The 23,986-nt window shown below is 48.9% G+C and overlaps 1 protein-coding gene across 3 annotated transcripts in view; it reads left to right on the top strand.

The window, feature by feature from the left end:
* CYTH1 (cytohesin 1) overlaps positions 1-23,986 on the top strand; it is an 81,096-nt gene that overhangs the window by 33,468 nt on the left and 23,642 nt on the right. The window contains exon 1 of one of the 3 annotated variants that reach the window (XM_017670801.3): positions 7,640-7,807. The exons of 1 other annotated variant lie outside the window; for it this stretch is intronic. In XM_017670801.3, the coding sequence (XP_017526290.1) occupies positions 7,780-7,807 (28 nt within the window). In that variant the 5' untranslated portion in view covers positions 7,640-7,779. Of the gene's footprint in view, positions 1-7,639; positions 7,808-17,364; positions 17,859-23,986 lie in introns of those variants that run through there. One more of the 3 variants, XM_017670802.3, reaches the window with a different exon arrangement.

Genomic DNA, 23,986 nt, shown 5'->3' with positions numbered 1-23,986 from the left:
GCCATTTCCCCGCGGTTTCTTAAGGACGGCGCTGCCCTGCACCCACCTGAGAGGGCTGCCAGCCCAGACAGATTCGCCAGCACAGCGTTCCCTCTGGGCATCAGATGAGGGTGGGGACCCCCTTCTCAGAAAATGCTCATAAACTCAAAACTATATCATTTTTCAACGATTTTTTTCATGTAGATAATAAGATCAGACATGGTGAAGGATTGTACCTTTTTTGTTCTTACTCTTTTCTTATATAAAAGTTAATGATCCTTTTTGGAAAAAGTTGAAATTCAAATTGTGTACATAAAACAAAGGGCACAGTTTGGATTTTTAAAAATCTACTCGATTTTTGCCTTTTCTTTTGATGCTAAAAATGCTAAAAATTCTGCCTCACTGAGTTGCATATTGGCAGATGTGATCAGAGAGCCCATCACTTGCTTTGCCAGGTCCAAGGTGGGTGTTTGTGAGGGAACAGCAGTGTTCTTCGGGCTCTTCATGTGAGTTCTTTGCAACGCACATTTACTTTGTTCTGAAGTCTTTTTGTTGTTGAAAAGTCTGTTTGGTGCTATTCACACCTATGAGGAAAAACAGCACAGGTACATGTTTTCCAAGTAGAAATAACCTTCCGAAGAGTCTGGAGTATTTCCAGGTGTTGCTGGGTTTTTGTCTGCAGAAGGTTGACATCTTTGTCCCTCTCCCCCCGAGCTCCAGATGCACTCCTGGGGGTTAGGGCACCGCGTGGTTGTCTGTCTGTGCCGCTCCTCCACGGCAGTTCGTGACGGATCTAAGCCCACACAGCCCAGGAGGCCGTCAGGAAGCAAATTGATTTGCCCCCAAATCCCAGAAAGCCTTCAAGGCACCTTAGGCCTCTGAGGTTGGAGATACGGAGTGAGGCTGAAAACTAGAGATGGGTTGAAAATGTTCATGGCAGGCAGTTAAGACTCTCAGATGTCTTCTGTATCCCTTGCAGCAAGGCGATTTCTCTTTCAGTTTTGGCAAAACATGAAGATTTAGTTTCTGAAGAAGGCTCTGAAGGCAAAGAGAGGGAGTGAAAGTCTGTGTACTTAGTTGTGGGTTCCCTCCTCTTTCCTTCTGCTTAGCTCTGCGTATGTTGCAGGCCATGTTTACAGCCCACCCAGCCCAGGGAGGAGATTAGAGAATGATTGTTTGGGTCACTAGTCCAAGAAAAAAGAAGCTACAGAGCCACTTTGTGGGGTCTTTATGTGTTACTGCTTTATTATTTTTAAATGACACCCATCACTCAGTAGGCTGCACCACCACACAGAGCTTCTAATCATGTGGCTAGTGCCCTGCTCTTAAATGTGAAGAAACAGCCTGTGTTTGCTAGACATTTAAGGAAAACCTTCAGTATTAACAAGAGAACAAAGCAAACAGAAGAGAAATTTGAGGGAACAGGTCACAGAAGATACAGAAGAAAGCTTGAAAATATACTTAATATTCTTAGATATTATATAGTGATAGGATGCTATCAAATAGGAATGTCCAGATATTAAGAGTGAGTTCTTGCAAATTAAAAATAGAAATAAAACATTTATTAGAGAGAGAAACTAGAGAATTGTCATAGTTCAGGCTGCTATAACAAAGTACCACAGACGGTGGTTTAAACATTTCTCACGGTTCCAAGTCAGGAATCACGGCTGGATTCTTGGCGAGTGCTTTCTTCCTGGTTTACGAGGGCTGTCTTCTTGCTGGCCGTACCTGGTAGGAAGGGAGGCAGCTAGCTCCTGGCCTCTTCTGTAAGGGCACTAATCCCATTTGTGAGGCTCCACCCTCACGACCTAATCACCTTCTAAAGGCTCCACCTCAAAATACCATCACATTAGAGTTTCAACATAGGAATTTGTTGGGGAGGAAGGAGACACAAACATTGCAAGAAAATTTTCCAGAAAGCAGCTTAAAAAGGAGGTGAAAAGTAGGAGTTAAAAAGATAAGAAAATGGAAACACAGTGGAGGTCCAGTGTTTAACAGAAATAACAAAAAAAGAAAACTGGAGAAAAAAAGATAGAAAATTATTAAAGAATATAAGATTCAGAACCGGGATCTACCTAGTAGCTAGTATAATATATGAAAAAGGACTCACATGTAGTCATTTCATTATGAAATTTTACAGCACTGAGGGTAAAGATATGACCCAGAAAGCTCTCGAGAGGGGAGAAAGGTCATATACAAAATACTGAGAATCAGGATGACACTATAAACAGCAAGTCAGGAACAGAGAGCAGTGAGGGGATGCCTCATCATTCTGAGGAAGAATGATTGCAACTTAGAATTCCATACCCAGCCCAAATGCCAATCCAGTGTAAGATGAGAATGTAGAGGTATTTTTAGACATGCAAAATTCACAACACTAATGAAAAACCCACTCCTCCACACCCTTTGTGTTGGTCATTAGGGGAATGAGTAAGTAATGCCAGAAAGAAAATAACATGGCATCAGAGAAACAGGACGCAGCATTGGGAGTTGGCTGAGGGCGTTCTCAGGATGCTGTCCTACAAGAGGCCTCAAGAGCAGCCGGAGCCGGCAGGTGCAGACGGGGGGTGCTGGGGGCTGGCTCAGGGCAGAGGAGCTGGGGTGCGTGACCGTACTGACAGTTTCCTACCTTGGTAGAGTTGGGCAATTAATAACAACTAAGCAACCAGGAAAAAAGACAATGCCATTCTGTGGTAATTTTAATCATAGTACATTATATATATATAGCTAAGTTGTGAGCAATGTTTATGGAAATACTAAACACTGATTTAACCAAAAGTTTGTGTCTGACTATCCTGAGTGTGTGCATGTGGGGAGGGGGTAAAAGCTGAGTTTTCGTCTTCTGTGGCAGGCAAACCATGTTTGGTGTTGAAAACTCGGAAACAGAATGTAGGCATGTGATTTAGAAACAGGGAGGTGATTATTAGAGAAACAGCTGGAAGAGCCACCCCTGGAGCGGGATTTAAAGGTGGGGGGTCGAGCTGGACAGAAACTGGTTTTCTGTTTTAAGTCTTAGGTACTATTTGCTTTTTATATGAGGTATGTGTGTTGTTTTGGTTAAAAAAAAGAAACAGGGTTGAGTGACCTGGGCAGGCAGCAGGGTCAGATCAAGGAGGGTCTTGAAGCCATGATAAGGAGCTGAGACCCTGGCAGCAGCTGATGGCCATTGAAGACTTCAGGGAGCGGCCCCCTGTGCCCCATGGCTTGGCGCCGTGCCCCTGACCCTCTCTACCTCCTCCGTCCTGCGCTCCGCTGGAGGCCGCCCTGAGTGGGCCTGCGTCTGCAGGCTCCCTTGCCCTCTGGCTCCCGACGCTTTGTCCAGAGGATTGGAGGGCGGTGGGGAGGGAGGGCGAGGTGTTTTCTCCTTGCCGGTGACTGAGGGTTAGCTGAGCCCTCTACCCAAGCTGTGGTCGGGCGGCCGCCCCTGCGCTAGCCCTGCGGTCTTCGTCACCACCTCACTTAGAGGCGATCCCTCGCCCAGCTACCCCGACTCCCACTCTGAATGCCTCTCTGTCTCCTTGGGATGAGGACCAATATGGGTGTCATGCTGAGAAAAATACCTTTCCCCAGAATATGACATGAATATTCATGCAAGTTTTCTTGTGCCCTTTTTGCCATTACGTGTTTGCATGTCCTCACCTATCTGTCACCAGAGGAGATGAGGCAGAGGTAAAACATTAAGGCTATTTAAGGTATTTTGTTAATTAAAAATATAAAATGTCTTAACTCAGACGACCTGCATCCAGACCCACTTATGTAGGATTCCTCAGCACGGAGAGCTACAAAGTCTTTCTTTGTCGGCTTTGCTTACTCCAGGGCCTGGCCGGGTCCCATCCCCCAGGTGCTGCTCGGAGGCCTGCACTGCTGTTCTGCTTTTGTAAGAGCCATTGTTGCTCTGGTTGTCTCAAAGTATACCTAGAATCGCTGTACTGCTTCCCTTTAAATAGCTGCATTAAAATCTTCCACACACTCTACTTGATGTGTCTGGTGAGTAGGATGATAATTTGAGCAGGTTTGAGGCTGGCCAGCCCAGCCCCAGTTCCTGCCTGTTGGCTGATGCGATTATGAATAATACCCACTTTCCATCTCAGAAATGCCCCGGTGTGGATAAGGCATGCATAAATTTTCTTATGAGTCAGACTTGGCGCTTCAGTAGTTAAATTTCTATTTTAAGGGGCTGAAGACATGCCTCTTCATTCGTACTTCTTTTTAACAGCGTTGTGTGTTGAGCTGGCTGTAGAACGGCAGGAGTCACATAGAAGATAGCGTGGTGTCGGGCCACGCGGGCGCTGCCACACTCCCATTTTTAAGGCCTTAGTGGCAGCTCTTCTGCCAGCAGTTTATGGAGTTGAGCAAAAACCCGTCCTAAAGGCCAGCCAAGAGTCTGTGGGGTGGCCCACTGGTCTCCAACAGGGACGATGGCTATTGGGCGGGCTGTTTAGAACCCCTTTTCTGAGAACGTGGACCGAGCAGCATGGCAAGAACGCAGCAGTGATAGTGAGAAGACGAGCAGCATGGTCCCGAGAAGCCAGGTGGGGTGGCAGGGGCTGAGGTGCACCCTGCAGGGGGGTGGGCATCCTGTTGGCACCCTGCTGCCCACTTGGAAGATGACACCTGCATTCTTGTACTAGCCCAGCCAGAAGGCTCAGGGTTGTCCTTGACTGACTTCACATCCCGCATGGAATCTGTCAGCACATCCTGGGCTCTGCCTTCAAAGTTAATGGGGTGGGAATTTGGCCGAATGAGCGGAGTGGCCGTCCTTCCTGCCCTGCTCTCACTGCACGGCCGGCTGCTTTTTCCCAGCAGCCAAGTGGCAGCATTAAAGTCAGATCCTGCACTTTGCCCCAAATCCTAGCAGCACTTGCCTATCTCACCCATGGTGGAAGAAACCAGAGGTCTTACAACAGCCTCCAGGGCCTTCACCAGCCCTCCATCTTCTTTACCCACTGGCCTCACCTGCTCCTGCCCATTCCATTCCCTCTGCTCTGGCTACGCCGCCTCCCTGCTGCTACCACGACTGCCGTTCTGACCATGCACCAGCCGCACGTAGAGTCTGTCACCTGACATGTGCATTTTACTTGTTTCCCTGCCCTCCCCAGCTCTCTGGAGGGTGTGGAGGCTGCTGGGGCAGGCGCTGCAGTTCTCTGCTGTGTGTCCAGTGCTCGGCACGCAGCGTCCAGTGAAGGCAGATGACATGATGGGAGGGTCAGGTGATAGATAGGCTTGATGGTGACATGAAGACAACACAGCTGAAGTTAAAAACAAGTGCCAGATTGTGAGAAAATGCTCATAATATATAATACAGAGGACTCGTAATCTACCAATCAGCAGAAAAGACAACCCACAGGGAAACCGGAAGGCTGCGCGAACAAGCGGTTCACAGAAGACAAGCACCTCAAGCCTTCGGAAAGATCATCAGCATGTGCTCCTCAGTGTGGAGTGGACTGTAAACAGTGAGACCTGTGGTCTCCCTAGCAAATGGGCAAAAGTTAGTTTTGTCCCATCAGGGAAGTGACAGGCCTGTGGCACTGTCTGAAAGCTCTGAGGGTTCGTGCTGAAGGCCCCAGCAGTTCTACCTGGGGGTCTGTTTTGGAGAAACATGCTGCCCCTACCTAGCAGTCGAAAATGGCGGGGACCTGTCCTCTTAAAAGTTTGGGTCAGTTGGTGGCATCTTACTACACTGATGGACAGTGACTGTAGTGTGGTATGGGGGGGATTTAATAATATAGGTGAATGTAGTAACCACAGTGTTTTTCATGTGAACCCTTCGTAGGAGTATATCAATAATACCTTAATAAAAATAAATAAAAAGGCAAAAAAGAAAAAGTTTGGGTCAGTATCAGAGACCAGCATTGGCAAGAGAAGGAAGAAATGCCGAATCATTAAACTTGGGTGTTGGAGTCAGGCAGGATAGGACTTACCTGGAACTTGTTCTGGGTGGAGGATGGAAGCATAACTGATTTTGATGTACTGAACTAAAATATTAAAAGTTGCGTTTATATTGCTTCTACAAAACAGAGTGGCTTTTAAAAATATGTGTGTATATATTTACTATTAGACAAGAAGGAAAAGAGTGAGCCGAGGCCCCTACCCTGAGGCCTGTGGCCACCTTCAGAGGGTGACTGAGTGGAGCTCTAGCGCCTCGCTGTAGGTGGTCGCGTCTTAACCCCAGGATGAGGGCCCAGCCCCGCAGAGCAGGGTCGGCTTCCCACGTGCCTGTGTCGGGAGATGGCTTGCTCTCAGGACTGACGGGAGGAGGGGTTTGGGAGCCCAGCCGAAGAGCCGGCCAGGGGGTGGGCCCCCCAGCTAGACGCCTTGGCTGAATGCCAGGCTTGGCCCTTAGGCAGGCTGTGTAGCATCTCCGGGTCTCAGTGTCCTCATGTACGAACTCGGGCTGAAGAGAGCCCTCACTTCAAGAGGGCGCTTTTAGGATTGGCAGCGTCAGGCTGTGTGGTCCTGGACACAAAGCGCGGACACTCAAGAAGTGTTCCCTGTGGTGACACGCCACAGGTCCAAGTCCTCCTCTTGTCACTTGTCAGTATAAGTGACTGAATTAGGGAGCCCTTAGTCCTCCCATGAACACATGAGAAGCTGTATTTAGATCCGGCAATTCTACGTCTTAATAATTTTTAAAGAAATAATGAAAGACATATGCCAGAACCTGTGCAAATGGGTGTTCAGACTGGTAGAAAAATTAGAAACCACTTACAAGTCTTAAGGTAGAGGATTGGTTTGATTTATATCCATATCATGAATAATATAAAATGTGATGGATGTCCCTCGACGGTCATGGAAAAAGTTTGTTGTAAGTAAAATTAGCTGGTTCTAAAACAGCATGTAAAATGTCCAATTTTTGTTTCTTTCTCTGTATCTTTCTGTATGTGTCTCTCTTTGTAGATATCTCTCCATACACTTCTGTGATAATACAAATGCATCGTGAGAGATGTATCTATTATATAATATACATGGCTATGTGTATTATGTGAGAGAGATGAGATACTGAAAGATTTAAAGAGATACGTGTGTGTGTAAGTATATATAGAGAATAGAAGGAGGGAGACAGAGAGAATGAGAAAAGAGTACATAGAACAAAAGTCTGGAAGAATGTAAGCGCGTACACCAGAATGCCACCCAGGTCATCCCTAGGTGACGGCATTAAGGGTTCCCCCTCGGTGCTGCTGTTGCAACAGTGAGCGTGTATTAGGAGCATAATAAGAGCATGAAGAAAAGAAGTTTGGTACTGTTCCTTTTCTTTTTATTTGCCTTTGAAATCTGCCTTCTGCTTTTAGCCGGTGACCTCACGACATGCCTTAATGATAACAATCTCTTAGTCATTCTCTTACGAAATGGGCTATATAATCTCTTTGTGAGAAGACCAGGGGTTTTAAGGGACTCCATTCTAAAAAAGTACTTGGAAAGTAGAGAGAGCGATGACAGCTGTCTCTCTCTGGGGCTTTGGGTGGATCTGAGAACAGACCAGAAGTGCAGCTGCTAGATTCATCAGACTCCTGAGGCCTGTCTTCAGTGAGGAGGCGGTTAACTAGGAAGCTGCTTGGGTCTGACTTAAGGAACTGGGTGGCGGCCATGAGCAGGAGTGACGCGTCTGCTGCTGGAGGGTGATTGGTCCAGGAGTTGAGCCGGGTTCCGTCGTCCAGGAAGCTGCTCTGAGCTGGCCTGGTGGCTAGACAGCCCACAGGTACTCCTGGCCCCACCCAGTCCGACCTACCAGGAAAACTTTGGTCTGAGTTCTTTGAAGAACAAAACAGAGCAACCTTCAGGGTCCTGCTGTGACGGGAAAAAATGGTCCTTAAAACCGAGGAGGAGGATGGTGAGTCCCAGCCCTGCGTAGGTATATGGAATGGGGTTTAAGTATCTGCTTGATCAGTATGTGAAATCCCCTGGGGACAGTTTTACTGCCTCTTGGGGAGGAGTACCAACCCAGGCCCTGGTTTTTGTCTTAACTGATTTTAGAAGACCAGAGAGTGCTTTAGTGATGAGGAAGCCGGAGCTCATTTGTGTGAGAGTGTGTGTAACTCGGTGTGTTTTTAAACCGAAGAAGCTCCCCCACCCCCAGTCTTTTCCTTAAGGAGCCGCCCTGGGTGCTTCCTGGCCAGTGTGCCTCTTATTTGATGACTGTGTCTGTATTTCCTCAATCTAAATAGCAGCCAGTCAGCTCTGGGAGGTGCAGGATGTCTAGCACGACGTGGCACTAAAAAGTGAAGGCCGCGGAGAGCAGGTGGACAGCACCAGGGAGCATCGGTTCTCATTAAATAAACGTGACAGTGGGAATACGCCAAGTCAGCTAGGCCTTCCGTTTTGGGCGTTAGGTAGAGACTGAAGCCTCGGAGGGACCGTGGAACTTCCTCCTTCTCCACGCCCGCCTGGTGGACAGTGAAGCACTGAGTAAGGGGATGACACATTTTGTGGCTTAAAAATCCCAAAGGTTCTGCAGAGCTGTATTAGAGCACCTGGACCAGGCATTCAGCTGTTCTGAGGTCCCAGGTGTTCATATGTGTGTGTGTGTGTGTGTGTGTGTGTGTGTGTGTGTGTGTGTGTGACTGTGACGCCTGCACCAGATGGCAAGTGTTGTGATGCCGTAACACAAGAGCAGTATGTGTACTGGTCCTTCGGTAGCAATGAGGTCTGAGTAAGTGTGAAATAAATAGTAGCTGTATTTCAAAGTGGATTTTGTGAAAGTTATAACAAATATTGGGTGTCTTTTTTATATTCTTCCTCGATGTAGTATAAAACACATCTTACAGTTTCACCTCTGAGTGCGAATTACCGTGGACCATATCCGTGGGGTGACTTGGAAAGCTGTACCAGGTGTGAAAGGACTTCAGGAGAGTGGAACATATAGGTGCTTTTAATAATAGTTTTGCATCTGAAAGGGCAATTATGAGGGGCACTTCTATAGGTCAGGGTTGAACAGCCCGTGTAGTAAGTTTTATGTCTGAAAAGTGAGTCTGCAGTAGCCAAGGTGTCTACTTCAAAAGGGGACACTTGTGAGAGTGGAAGAGGACGCTTCCCTGAAGGTGCCGGGGCAGCAGGACTGGACGTGCCGCCAGTCCTTCGGGGAGCCCGGCTTCAGATGCACCGGGGAGGTGCCATGGCCACTCGTCACCCTAGAAGCTTTAAAATTCAGCGCAGACAACTCCGTGCATGTGTGCCTGGTTCGGTGGTGGGAGTGGGACACCATTTTAGGGCAGAGATTTTAGAGATAGATTTTAGAGACAAGCTTACTGGGCAGCATTGCTTCGAATAAGTAACCCGCAAGAGTGGGCAGGTCTCCATGTTCCTCACCCCATCCTGGGAGCATTTTGTCCTGTTGTCTATTCGGGCAGTGTTGTTCTTTAGCCACGGCTGCAGTCGACGCCTCTAGGTATTGCGATGAGGTAGAGAAATGGCGTTCAGGTGGATGTGAAAGTGAAGGGAACAGAGACCTTCCTCTATCACATCTCCAAGATCCCAGGGGAGCGAGGGCTAAGTGTCAGCGCCATGTCCTTCACAGAACTACTTTGACTAGATTTGTTACCGAAAAAGCATGCCTGATAGAGTGGGAAGGTAAGGTCCTTTCCCGCTGCACTGATCTCAGATCCATAATCCCTAAATTAAACATGTTGCTCTTTGCCTGTCTTTACTGGCGCTTACGCGCGTCCAGTTCCATTCCAGTATTGTGTGCAATTGAGGATTGGCCCTGTTACTGCACTGGGCAGTCTCCTTAGCTGCCTTAGTTTCTTAGCTATTCAATCTACCTTCGTAATGCATAGTCCCCCTCCATTTGCCTTTGAACCTTTGTGATGGAAACGAAGCTCCCTGTCGTGTGGAGCGGGAGGCTCTCTGCTGAGTGCACTTTGTCCTGATGTGCTCTGGACCCTGGCCCAGGCGTGCTCACTGCCCCCAGGCGCCCAGTCAGTCACTCCCTGGCCTCCTCCCCTCACTGGGTATGTGTGTCTACATTGGTCTCTGCTTCTCCCTCTGGGGAATCCATTTGTCCTTCAAGTCCTGGATCAGAGGCTTGACCTCTCTGATGCCACATGGTGTCTCCAGGTGTCCTCCGAGCACTGGGTGTGCACAGACATGGCGACAGCCTGCACTGCAGCTATGGCTCACGCGCCTCCCCCTGGCCTTGATGTTCTGCACAGGGCAGGGACTGGAGCTATTTAAATCCCAGCTCTGAGCACAGGATTGGCATATGCAGATGCTCAGTAAATGCTGAGCTGAAGTGAATCTGATTATTCCAGTGAGGGAAAACGAGGAACTGAGGACTCAGCTAGTAAGTTTGAATTGGGCTCTGTCTGTTAGGAGATTATTCATACTCAGTGAGTCTTACCTCATCTATAAACTGGAGGTAATGGTGCATCGTTCATTGTCAGGAAGTGTGCAGAGTTCATAGTTGGACAAGTGCAAATAAAAATGGAAATGAAAAAACATTTCAAGCTGGAAGATACAATGTGAGTATAAAATAATATTGTACGTAGGAGAATATGTCAGAACGAAGTGTAGTGCCTCTCTACTTGGGGGTTGGATCTTCAGGTTGCATCTAAAATACTGTCCCTGCGGGTAGCTTGGCGCCTTACCCTTGCTCTTCGTGCATTCCTTGGGGTGTGCGCCTCTGGTGGGACAAGGTGTTAGGCCAGTGGGCGGTGGAGGGAAAAGCTGCAGCGCTGCAGCTGTGCGCTGATGTTCCCATAGGTACCTACCCCTCTTCTGAACTCGTCGAGTTTATATTTTGCAGAATCAGAAATGTCCCCATCTTTATTTTTAAGCAGGAATGCTTGGTGTTGCACGAGCAAACGTCACAGCAGCCCTGCATCCCCATCTGTCCTCGTAGATTCTGAAGGGGACTTGCTCTGCTCTGAATTTTGTGGGCTATCTTGGGAGCCCACCAGAAATGAATGCTCATGGTCTTTATAAGAGGATCAGAACCGCCCTTTCTTCCTGATGAAGAAGGTGAGCAGAAACAGGGCTTGGGTTCTATATCCCTCTGAAAAAGGTGGACCTTATCCACTGTCTGAGGCTTTCTGCCGCCTCCCAAGCTCTCTGTGTTACAAAATACGAAAGCCCAGGGCTAACTGCCGGTGGCCAGAGTCCAGAGTCCAGCAGGCAGGTGGGATGCGCAAGGCAGCAGGTGGGGTTTTCTGAGAAGCCGGCACTGGTAGAAAACAAAGGCACATCTTGTGAGTCTTGGCATACAGGGGCCTGGGGCCCTCGGAGCCCTTACCCGCCCACAGTGGTCTACTGAGGCCAGGACAAGGCAGGTGCCGTAGAACTGCGTAGGACGTGTCAGGATCCTAGGACCTGGGAGCTGTTCCCCGGGTTGGCACTCGGCCCTCCCTGTGACTCTGAGAGGCTCACTGAAGTGTGTTTGGTGGGGGCCTGACGGAACTCATGCGGTTTGCTGCCAGATCAAAGTCGGAGGGCTCCGCCTTCCAAAAGGTTTTTAGGGTGCCCGTGTCTCGCCATTTCCTTGCACTTGACAACCCTCCAAAAGGCAACTTTGCTGAATTGCCATTATTCTCATTTCTGTTCCTCTTCCTGTGTGTTGTTGGCTCAGCTGAAATTCCCTTTTCAGAAAAGGACTTCTGACTGCCACTGCCTTTCTCCTATTTACCTTCTGAAGAGCTTCAGCGTGTGGGGGGCTCACAGAGGTTTCGTCCTGAGGTGGGACAGGGACTGAACGCAATGCGGCTGGAGAGCTGTGTAGTGCCCTGGAAGCAACCTCGTCCTGGCTGGTCAGCTGTGCCGGTGAGAGCCTTTGCCGCGGCCCCTGGAGGGACGTCAGATTCAACCAGGAACTTAAGTTAAACAGCACCATTAAGATGTGATGATCTCATGTCTTGACATGTTCTGCTGACTGCATGCCGTATTTGCTTATGTAGACATAGGTGATAGGGACCATGGGGACAGAAAAGTCAAGTTCTGCCACCTGTAGCCCTGCTGGTGGGCAGGATTCCCCAGCACACACCTTCCTTTCTGAGAGAATAATTTCTTGACGTGTATGTTCTTCCTTCCTTACCCGACAGAAATCACAGAAGCTCAACTTCTGACTGGAAACAGATCCACAGTCAGTGGCTTTCTTTCTGGTGTCTACATCTCTTTTCCTTTGTATTTTTTGTTAAGAGTTCGTGATTCTGAGTCACAGGATTCAGTTGGAATAGAAAACCATGGCATAATGACGTAGCTGCAGAGGGAATCTCACAGGCATTAGAACAACTCAAGTAAGTTTCTTTCACAAAGAAACACTTAGGCATCAATCTGAGCAAATGTTTAACGTACGTGGCTGGTAGCATTTCCACGTTTTCTCTGAATAGAGATTTCAACATAAGATTTTGCCTTTGTTGTGGGTCCAAATACACAGAGAGGCATAAAATGCACCAGTGCCTCGGTGCGCCTCCCCTTCCACACTCCCTGGCTCAGAAGAGGCAGTTTCAAATGCACCCGTCTCGGAGTCTTTGTGTGTGCTTCCCCACACCGGGGCCACGTGCGCCGTGTCCGGCAGCTTCCTGCTGCACCGAGTACGTCTTAGAGGTCTTTCTGGTTTACTGTTTACAGATCAGCTCATTCTTTTTAATCACCAAATAGTGTGAAGTCAAATTTATTTTTACAGTTTGCGAAGTCTGTCCATTGGGTGATTCTGAAATGGAACTGCTGAGTGGAAAGGTGTGTGCATTTTAAGTTACGGTACTGCAGAAAGCGTGTGCCAGCTTACACACTGTCAACCATGCACGTGACTGCCTGCTTGCCCTGGGTCCTTGTCAGGGTTGACATTTTGCTTTCTGACGGACTAATGAAAAGTAGTATGGTGTTCATGTTTTAATTTGCATGTTTTTAATTTTAGAGATATAAGCATCTCTTCATGTTTGGCCATTTGTATTTCTTTTTGTCATCTGCCTTTTATGTCATTTGCTAGTTCATCTTTGTCTTACTAATCTTTATGCTTTTCCTTCATAAAGAAGTTTACCTTTTAGCTTACAGGATTTTATTTTCTGTTCAGAAGCTTTTCATTTCAACGTAGTAAACTGAACTACAACCCTCCAAGGCTATGACTATATTAATCCATGCTTTTTTCTAGAATTTTTATTGTTTCTTTTTTTTACATTAGAATCTTTGATTCAGCTAGAATTTATTTCAATGTAAATGAGGTAGGCATTCAGCTTAGTTTTCCCCAGATGGCTAGCTAACTTACTGCCCCCGACCATTGACTAAATAATCCTTTTGTCTTTATGAGATTTTATGATTTGAAGTGCCACCTGTGTTTAAGTATTTCTTGGATTCCTGTACACCAAGGCTGTTTCAGATTATGGGAGTCCACACGCTGTAATCTGTGGTGGCAGGTCTACTCACATTATATTTTCACCTTGATATATATATTCTCCTGGATTATTCATATATGTATATTTTTTTCATATGAACTTTAATATTTTGTTTGCTACATCTCTATAAATCTTGTTGGTCATTATACAAATAGTGTTTTTAAAAACCGTGGCATGTATGTGGAGGGATGACCTTTCCCACTGGGGTCTTCCTGCCTTTGCTTAGATCTCCCTTTGTTTTCCTGGGTACTTTCTCCTGCCCATGGCAGAGGCTGGCCCTGCAGGAGCAGCCATGCTGGCTTGGGGAGATTGACCAGTGTTTGTGGGTAGACTCGAGTTTGTCCAGAGGAACGATCACATCTAACCATAGAGGAGAATGGCCAAGGGCGGGGGACCTGTTACCTGGAGGGAGTCCACAAGAACCTTCACTGTTTGGGGAATTCAAAGCCAAGCCTTCTGCTGCCTCAAGGACAGCTCTCTTTCTGAGCTCATTTGGGAGAGGGAGAAATACCACCCAGGGCATCCAAAGGCCAAGAACATGGAACTAAGCTTTGGCTGCCTCCTCCCTGCAGTTTTGTTCTTGTCTGCAAAGGGCAGGAGGTGGGGGCACCCGAGCGCAGCCTCTCAGAAGGGGTTGGATAGGCCCCTTGGCCGAGAGCAGGGAGGAGTCCTGGTGCTGGCACCCGTTGGCTGGGGCCTCTGCCCCCCAGCGGGAGGGTCCTCCTGGGCCTGTGGGGCCTCCCAAAGCAGGTGTCTGAGTCGCTGCCTCCAGCTTCTCCTAAGCTTCCTGCAGACTTCAGAGAACTCCTCAAGACCCGGGCAGCTCTGACCAGGGTCCATGTTTAGCTCTGGGTGCTGGGTTTTTCTACTTTGAGGTTAGAGTAGAGGTCAGTACTATCCTCTTGAGATCTTCAAGCCCTTCTCAATGGGAATAGATGTCAGTCTTTGGTTCTTGGAAGGATTTATGCTTCTAGCTTTTACTAGAGGATAATTAAGCATTTGTAAGGGTCAGGAATGGAGTAGAACTATTACAACTCCACGCTGGTTTCATACCAGTGGCAAACCGGGGGAGATCGAGAATACTAAGGCTGGCACCTGCATCTGGTGCGCAGAGCCTGTGCCCAGGTTACTGGGATGTGGGGGTGCCTCGTATGCAGCAGGATTAGCAAGTTTGAGATGTCAATGAAGAAATGAAAAATACTAATTTATTTCAACCTCAGAAGTTGTTGGTCAATGAAGTAAGTGCTGCAGATTCCTCCGCACACTCGGTAGAGGGTCGCTGGGGCTGGTTGTGTGTGCCCGTGGCCATGCTGGAGCGGGGCGCATGCAGGGGAATTAGTGTTGCCTGAGGCCAGTACTTGAAGCCATGAGTCATGGACAGGGGCAGAAAACACTTAGTTCTTTGCTACCACTTTTTAACACAAATTTTTACTGTATCGGACAATTGCCTGTGTGCCATCACTTTCCTTTTGTGACACTGACAAGCTTCCAGTCCTTTCTCATTTCTGACGCCACTTCTTACTCCTGAAGTGCCCCTTTCTCTATCTCATCTCCAGCTCAGCAGCAGAATAGAACCCAAATGTCGTCACGTCAGAGGACACGGTCTGGCTTGAGTGGCTTCTCCAGACTCCGCCAGTTTGTTCTCCCCTTCTCCCTTTGTGCTCCACTCTCTCTGGCCAGAGTGCCCTTTCCTTCCTGGCTCCAGCCTCAGCTGGCATGTGCGGCGGTTGGGGGCCCCTTGGCCACCATCTCCGCCGTCTCTGCCGCATAGCACCTGTGGCCAGTATTCATTCGGCACTTGCCGCTTGGTCCTTTTTGCTGCAAAGGGAATAGTAACATGCAAGCCCTTTGGCGGGTGGAAACCCTGTCTTACCATCTTCATATCTTTCACAGTAACTAACACGGTGCCTTGTTCTGGGCAGGATGCTGTTTTTATAAAAGATTTTCGAATTATGAGTCTGAAAAAGACTCATTAAAATTTTTTTTTCTCTAGGGGTAGATTTCCCGAGGTCACTAGCCTTTGACCAGCCTTTTCCTCTGGTCACCGCTGTGGTTTCGTCACTGTGGCTGTGGGCTGTCTGTCTTAGAATCTGTCCCCTGTAGACACAAGGAGGGCCACGTGCAGACCTTCTGTGGTAGCTTTTCCCTCTGACTTCTTGTCCGCCGACTTTCTTGGGTCATACTGGTTATGCTGAGAATCGATTTGCTGCAGGCTTTGTTTGTAGCTACAGGCTGCCTATGGCTTGGACTCAAGCTGAAGCTTGAATCAAAGGTGAGCCACAATGAACTTCCTACATTATGATGAGTCTTGCATGGAGGTGATAGGTCAGGATTCACCTGCTGGGGCTTTTAAATCCCTGTAGTGTGTGTATTTGTGTAAAAACCAGTAATGGTACCTCAAAACAGGGGACATAGCTCTTAGGAGTATGTGAAGTGCTGTGAGCATGATTACAGTATATTACTGGAAAGCAGGAACTTAATTTCACGGACAGATGAAACCCCTGGGAACATGACTGTGTATAACCAGATGGCAAACCACGGGGTACAGACACATTCAGAGACTGTGTGGAGTAGGAAGGTCTTCAGGTGGTGGTTGACACGTGTGAACTGAGAACGGGGCATGGCCACAGTCACTGGAGTTCTCCCCTCCCGTAGGAGGTGGCTTCTGGTGGATGACAAGGATGAGCTCTAAGCAAGAGGGAATCGGAGAGACTGGGAATGCTCGGCTCTGGCGGGACGAGGAGGCGGGGTCTCCCCTGCCGGGCCAGAGGTGGGTGCTCCTTGAACTGCGGAGTAGGGGCTCAGCCCGCACATTTGTGGAAAACTTGTATCCTTTGAGAGCTTAAAACAAATGTTTCATATGTGATTTTAGGGTTTTATTTCTCATCGACTTGTTATGATTCTTTTCTTATGAGAACTGCCATTTTGACATGAAAGTGAAATTGTTTACAGTATGGCTGTTTCCTAAAAGGCACAGGCCGAGCCGCAGAGCTGGAGTGCTCAGGTCAGTGGCGACCTGTCATGGTGGTGAGGCAGCCCGAGTGTGGGCGCCATGCTGTCACGGGGCGGCGGGCAGGGCCTGTGGGAGGTGCCTTCTGTCAGCCGTGTCCTAAGGACAGAAGACACACGAGCGCGTGGGGCTGGCTGTTAGGGTTTCCCCTCCTCTGTTGTCTGTCTGGAGCAGTGATTCTTCAGCAAGCAGGGCAAGGTTGCCCTGGGGGCACTTTGCTTGTCGCATCTGAGGGTGGGCTGGGGTGCTAGGCATCCAGTGGGCAGAGGCCTGGCTGCAGCTCAGCTCCCCAGAGCCCCAGGATGGAGCCCTGTGGCCAGGAACGACCCGCCAGCATCATCGGTCGGTCAGTGCCGAGACTGAAGCGCCCTGGTCTAGTGAGATGGCTTATCTTCTCTGTATTCTCCTTGCTTATTTGGCACTTGTTTGAAAAGCTGTATGTCTTTTCCCTTATTAGTCAAAGGTGGTGTTCCTCAGAGTGGCCGGCAGACAGCTGCCTCCGACTGTCCTGTGTTCCGGTGTAACTTGGGGGCCTACGCCTGTGGAAACCACGTTCTGGGGGCTGGGGGCCCACAGCTGTGTGTGTACCAGGGCCCTCTGGGGCCTGACAGCCACTGCTCGGACTGTAACAGTGTTTCTTGTCACTAGCCATATTACAGTATTGGCCCTGAGATCAGCTTGCCTAACTCATGGTGAGTGGCATGTACTAGAATGTGATGTCGCAGCCTCCGGTGAAGAAACCGAGCCCTCGCAGCGCATGGAGATGGTGGCTAGCACGCGGGCTGAGCTGGAGGCCGGCCCTTTCGGCTGAAAAGCATTCCACATGGAGCTGGGCTGGCGTCAGAGCAGGGTGGACAGAGGGGACTGTGTCGGAGCGGTCCGGCTAGCGGCCAGGGCCACTGCCTGCTAGTGGATGCAGGTCAGGAGGAGGAGGCGGCCTTGTGCCGAGGGCTCACAGAATAGCCTGCACGCTTCCGTCTGTTCTCTTGTTTATCCACAGTTAAGGAGCAGGCTTCCTAAGTAAGGGTTCGCATCCCCAGTAAAGCAGCCATCAGCTTTTTGCTTGTCAGGGGTGGGAAAGTGCAGCCTGTGTGCAAATGCTAGTGGCGCATCCCCTCCCCCCAGGAGGCTGCAAGTAGGGGAGTGGTGGGAGGGGCCGACTGGCAGTGCATTCATGGAAATCAGCCTGCGAGGAGCAGAACAGCACACACGCCAAGTGTCAGCCGGGAGGCAGCTCTGCACAGCCATCTCGCCATCTCTGCCCACGCCAGCCTTCCTCACCAGGAGTCGGCTCCCCTTCCACCCTTGAGTTTCTGCTCTGCTTTTGTTTCCTCCGGCCGCCTCCTCTAGCCTGGCTGTGCCGGCACACATGTGCTTGCTCCGTCCTTCCCTCCACCTGGGGCTGTGGGAGCACCCAGGAGCTTGGAACTGTGGGGTGGCGGTGCTGGTCCACCATGGCCTCTGAAGCGGAGAGCTGCAAGCTGCCCAGGCTTTGACGTTGCTGCGCAGGGGCTGCCAGGACACTGGGGCCGCAGCAGAGGGGACTCGCCTCGGTAAGCGGCTGGGTGGATGATGCGTGTGAGCTCAGCATGCAGACCGTCCTGCAGTGTGTGGTCCCCGCTCTGCTCCGCTCTGCGGCCTGCCTCTCCCACCCAGCGGGCAGACACAGGGCTGATGTGTGCAGTGGCTGGCTCTGTGTTGTCTTGCCGTTTTGCATTCTGCTGTCTCCTCCTACAGTTTTCCGCTAGATCCTTTGGATAGATGCTCAAACATTCCGTGTGGTTTCTTCTAGGCCTGAGATTTAGGAACAAGCTGATAACCAATTTCCGTTGTCCTGCTTCCATGAGATTAGAAATAGGATGGAGAAAACAAACACATTCAGGGCAATTCTCTCCCCTCTCAACCTACTCTAGGAGTTTCTATCTTACTCGTTAAAGACTTTGGAACCTTTCCTGGGTGTGGGTAGCCCTCTTTCCGACAATTTATACAGAAAAGGAGCTGGAATTGTACATGTAATCCTGGAGTTCCATTCCAGCTATTAGACCAACAGAGAATATCTCCGTGTGTAGAAAAATGTGGGGGTTTAGAAAGAGCCAATATACATAGAGGTTTTAGGGATGCAAGTAAAGTGAGAGAGAACTGACTTAAAACGCTCTGAGCCCCTCTCCTGGACGGAGAGGGGTGTGGGAGTCCAGCTGTGCCGCCTAGCGCTGCCTGCCACCCAGGGGGACAGCTTCCGGAGCCCCTTCACACAGGCGAAGGGGGTGGTGGCACAGAGGATCCCATTTTTCTGGTGGTATAGGGGCTTCCCAGGCTTCCTCTGAGAGCTGGGGACTCCGGGCTGCCTCAAGGAAGCCAGAGGGAGAAAATGGTTTTTCTCGTGCACTGGTTCCAGCTCTGCTGTCAGTTGCTGTGATTTTGAAAACCAGCTGTGGAGACAGGTTGGAAGTGTGGGAGCTAGAGAGTAGCTGCCAAGTGCCACTGGGACTGTCGGGCATTAACACTGCTCAGTTTTAGAGAAGGTTGAGGTTCTTAAAATTATTATTTTCTAGTTTTTAGCATTTATTGAAAGCAGGTGTAACTTTGTTCTTCTAAACCAAACTTTTAGGATGAAATTTTATATCTTAGTTTCTCTTACTACTTTGAAATTTGACCTCGTTTCCCTTTGGTTAGCTGGTTAAATCAAAAGGCTTTGAGTCAGTTCTAGACTTACTAGATAAAATGTGTCTATTCCCTCCATACCTAAGGCAAGACGACGAAATACCCTGCTTTTAGAAGACAGTTCATGGAGCTGCTGACTGTGTGTCCCCCCATTTGAGAAGGGCAGGGGTGACGGCATGCCCGTTTCATGCTTGAAGAGACTGGGGCAGGGAGAGGTGATGTTTTGCTCAAGGTCACAGAACCGACTAGGAAGTGAAAACCCAGAGCAGGTCCCCCACCACCCCCGCATTCTCCCAGGCCTGAGTTGTCAGGGTAGTGGTTAGTTGAGATGTCTGTGAGACTGAGGCAGGAACAAAGCTTTCCTTTAAGATGCAGAATATAGCCAAATCTTTGGTAAACTTCTAGGTGGGAGACTCGGCCGTTTCGTGTGGAAATAATTCAAACTAGAAGAGTAAATATCACTGGCAATCAGCTAGCAGGCGCCTCTGGCCTCTCTGTTCAGTATCAGTCAGGCCGGCCACATTCTCATTTAACTCTTTTTGGTTCTGCTTGCATGTGCGAATTCTTTTAAAATCTCTTAGGCCATAAATTGGTGGTGAGCGACTTCTTTTAAAATGCTGTACACAAAAGTCAAATCACAGCTTCTTAGGAAAGGGAATCACACAAGCAGAACTCAGGAAGCCAGGATATTGCTACTACATTTTTGTTTAATTTTTTAAAATTATGGTGAAATAAATAAAATAAAGTCTACCCTTTTAAGTGTACAAGTTCAGTAGTGCCAAGTACATTCACACTGTTGTGCAACCAATGTCTAGAACTTGTTCATCTAGTGAAACTGAAACTGTCCCCATCAAATAACAGCCCCATCCCCGCCCCCCCTCAGCCCCTGGTGCACCCACGCTTCTCCTCTCTGCCTCTGAATTTGGCCACTCTAGAGACCCCCTGTAAGTGGAATCATACGGCATTTGTCCCTTTGTGACTGGCGGATCTCACTGAGCATCATGTCCTCAAGGTTCATCCATGCGGTAGCAGGTGTCAGAATTTCCTTCCTTTTTTAAGTAGGATAATATGGTTTCAAATTTTAGACAGAATTGGTGTGGTTTTGACTTAGTAGGAAGGAAAGGTAACCGATGTCCTAAAGTTGGCGGACTTTTTATAAAGGGGGAAAGTGAGCACATGAGCACATCGTTGCCAGCTTGTGGGCCATCGAGCTTTGGGCCCTCGTCACATCTCTTTGCGGTGTCTGTCGTCCCGCCCACACCCTCTGGTGTTGATAGCTACCCTGAGACCTGTGTCAAAATTTAAGGCTTTCGTTGAAATCCCTTAATTTTATTTATAAGTTTCTATTGTCTTTTACCTGAAAGGTACTGTGAGGTCGGGTTGTGTTCTTATCCTTGTCTTAAAGACATGACTGTATTGGTAATGTCAGTGTGGAACTGCGAATTCTGTGGAAGCGTTATGTATGTTTGTAGGCCTCCCAAGCCTGAGTTCTCTCTCGTCTTTTGAATTTTTCACATTGTAAGTCACTGGAATTTCCTGGGAGACCAGATGATCTGCCCCCAAAGGGCAGCGTGAGGTGACCCACTGGTGAGAACCGCACAGGTGGAGGCCTAAGCGTGACCGGCATTGGCCTGCTGTGTGTTCTGTACCCCCAGGGCCCTTGACCCTTGTGTCCTAGCGGGGACAGCCCTGCCCTTGCTCCCACGGGCAGGTTCCCAGATGTGCACTCTTGAACTGCTTGTAATAGCTGTTGTTGCTCCAGAGCTGATAGCAGTTTCTGGAGAGGGTGTAGGACAGCATCATACTGCTACTGGTTAGGCCTGGCTTATATTGAAGTTTCAGGCTTACAGTGAAATTTCTGAGGCTGTGTATGTGTTCAGTTTCATAAAACTTGCATGTCTGCAAAGGGTGTGGCCTTGCTTAGCTGGGGCCACCCCTGGTGCAGGTGCTCTGCAGGACTGGCAGGGTGTCTGGACAAACGGGGCCTCTGTGGCCTCTGTGGGAACTTGGACTAGGGTGGTTCTCTCCTGTTTACCTTCTCCACACATGGGGGAAAAGGAGAGTCTTTCTGAACTCTTGCCTAAACTTCTTAAGACATTTCCCTGTTGTGCTGGTTTACATTTGGGCCCTCCTTACCCCCTGAAGGGCAGGGGCTACTTATATAAGAAGGATAGTAGTTGGTGATTATTGTAGAAAAAAATAAGGAAGTGGTGTATTTAAAGCTCTGCAGAGGGACCTCATAGAGCTGGATGACCTCCGAGAGTGGTGTCTTGGCCCTAAACACACCTCTAAAACTTTTCATTAACAGAGGACAGACATGGGCCATTTTGGCTGGCAGCTGCCTGAGCTGTCTTGTTGAGCAGAAAAACTGCTGTCAGAAGAACTGCTTTTTCAACTGAACTTCGTGGCGGGTTGCTGGGCACCTGCCCCAGCTGCTGCGGGGGGAGCAGCAGGGTGGGAGCGGGATTGCCGCCTTGTGCTTCTTTATTGGTACTGTCTCTTTAAGACAACCTTCCTTTGTATGTGCTGGATAGAGCTTATTTCTGCTCTGGGCTTTTGATGGTTGGTAGAATCTGCAGAGCAACATTTAAATAAAGAAATAAACGGAAGCCTCCCTTGTGTGGCTTCTCTCTATTCACAGCTGAGCACAATGGCCCCTTGTTGTAGGCACTTTAATCCCCGTCATTAAATTAGAACCCTGCAAGGGACTGGTGAGGGCTGCTCGCGCTGGAAGAGGGACACCTTGTAAATTAACCTTTGTAGGAATGAATTCCGAGGCCTCTGGGCGCTCTGCTCAGGGTCCTTTGTCCTCAGGCTACTGCCTCCCGGTTGCCATTCTTTTCAAGAGGCTTAGCTGCCTTCCTGGCACAGAAGCACGGCTGCAGCACGTGGCAGTCGGGGGAGGGAAGCTTGTTTGTTGCTCTGCCATCTGGCCTGTGGAGCCAATCTTTTACAGTTTAACCCTAATGGCTACTCAGGAAAGCCACTGCATGGATAGATGGCTTCCCTGGGGCCCGCACTGCTGTCCCAGAAATTCCTGGAGCCCCTCAGACACCAGCCAGGGTCTATCTCTCCTCTAGCTCTCCAGTCAGTTTTGATTCTTTAGCAGTTAAGTGAAATTAAGCATTTTGTCTGTGAAATTTTTTCCTTGTGGGCAGTGTGGGAATGAAGGCTTGCATTAATCATTTTAAGCAGAGGAAAGTACATTTGGTAAAATACTGGATTTTTCTTCATCTCAGAGCAAAATTCCACTAGAAAAATAAGATCTAACTCTGCTTTTTAAAAATAAAGTTCTTAGATGATTTCTTGACCCAAAAGGGAGCAGTGCTGTGATTTAAGGTGACCGCATATGGAACGAAGAACAATTTAGAAACCGTGTGGTTAATGTCAGGAGACAGCATCAAAATAGATGTGAATAAATGTCTTGTTTATTCTAATTGCAAATTGGCTAAAAACTTATTCTGTCTGACCATTTAGGACATAGATCTTTTCCAGTAATGTAGATTAGCATTTTTATTTTTCATTTTAAAGTGCAGTAGTACCTAAGAGTTTTTTTAAAGTAGGTATTCTGGAGCTGATATGCACCATCTCTATTCCCAGACCCACTCCCAGAAGCAACCGCTAGTTATCGACTTTTTCTGGTTTTTGACTCTGGTAGGTGCTGCCAAATGAGCATTAATATTCTTACCCTACTTATTATGAAAGTAAAAAATGACTCCCTGACGTCCTCCAGCATCATTCTCTCCCCGTCCGGTTTTGAAGTTGATCGGTCTTTGGTTCCTTTATTTTTCCCTGTGAAGCCTCCATACATGTACCGACAACTTCCGTTTCTTGCTGTGGTCTTTGACTCCTGCCTTCTGTAAGAGGGGCCCATGGGAGCCCTGCTTGCCCTTCCACCTGCCCCTCCTTCACATCACGACTGATGACACAGCTTGTTCTGTGATCTGGCTCAGCCTGTAGCTGTGTCTCCAGGGGCTCTAGGAGGTAGCGAGCAGTGCCAGCACCTTGCAAGGATGCGCGTGCTGGCCGCCCTGGAGGCCCTCTCTGAGGCCCCTTCTCCCTCTCCGAGCTGCTCCCGGCACCAAGGCCAGCGGACTCATCCATTTTTTTTTTTACCTGTCATTTGTGGCTCAGAGTGCCACCGCGCACGGCGTGTTCATTTCTATGCCACGATTCCCTCTGGTTTTGTCTCCCTGTTTCCCTTTGCCTTTGTATCCTGTTGAGAGAAGACCTGGGGCCCTTCTCCTCTCAGCTGCTTTCTCCCTCCTGCTGTTCGTAGTCGATTTCATTCTCATGCTGACCCTGTAGCCCATTGGCTTCCTGTCCTGATCTGGTCTGTCCCTTTCCACCCACGGGGTGTGTTTCCTCCTCAGGCACCCGGGCTGTTCCCCGTTCTCGGAGACACGTCTCCCTCCTCTTGGAGGGTGCCTGCAAGATGGACTTTGAGGCCTCGTGGGTCTGAAATGATTCTGTTTTAAAGCCCTTCTACTTGAGTGACAATTACTTCCAGGGTCAAAATAGTTCTTAGTTACAACTTTGAAAGTTATTACATTGAATGATTTGTTTTGTTTTGGTTTTTTGCTCATCTTTCCCTTTTTGCTTCTGTTTTCGAGTCGTTTCCTTTTGGTCTTTGTTCTGTGCAAGTGCCCCAACTTTATCTTCTAATCCTTTTTTTTTTTTTCACTGTTTTGTTGTTGGGGGAGGCAGGAGGAGCAAAAATAGTTTAATTTCCAAGAGCTTATTCTTTTTCTGTAATTGCCCCTTTTTCAGAGCTTCCTGTCCCGTAAGTTTTCTTTTGGTCCTGCCCCCGCGTGGGTTTTCTCCCCGCTGCCGTGTCTGGTTTGGCTGTAGGCTCAGCGCTCTCTGGGGGCTTCGTGCGTGGAGCGGGCCGTGAGCACCTGAGGCTGCTTCGTGCACGGCCGGCACAGCCTACCTTGCTCCAGAGCAGTGCCCCTGGTCCCCCAAGTGCTGGAAGAGGGAGGCGTCACCTGGCACGAGCTCCCAGGCTGGCTGCCAGCTC

This window comes from Manis javanica, chromosome 4, assembly GCF_040802235.1.
Source record: "Manis javanica isolate MJ-LG chromosome 4, MJ_LKY, whole genome shotgun sequence".
Taxonomy (NCBI): Eukaryota; Metazoa; Chordata; class Mammalia; order Pholidota; family Manidae; genus Manis; species Manis javanica.
The sequence above is the reverse complement of the archived record's forward strand: the minus strand, read 5'-3'. Positions and strand labels throughout refer to the sequence as shown.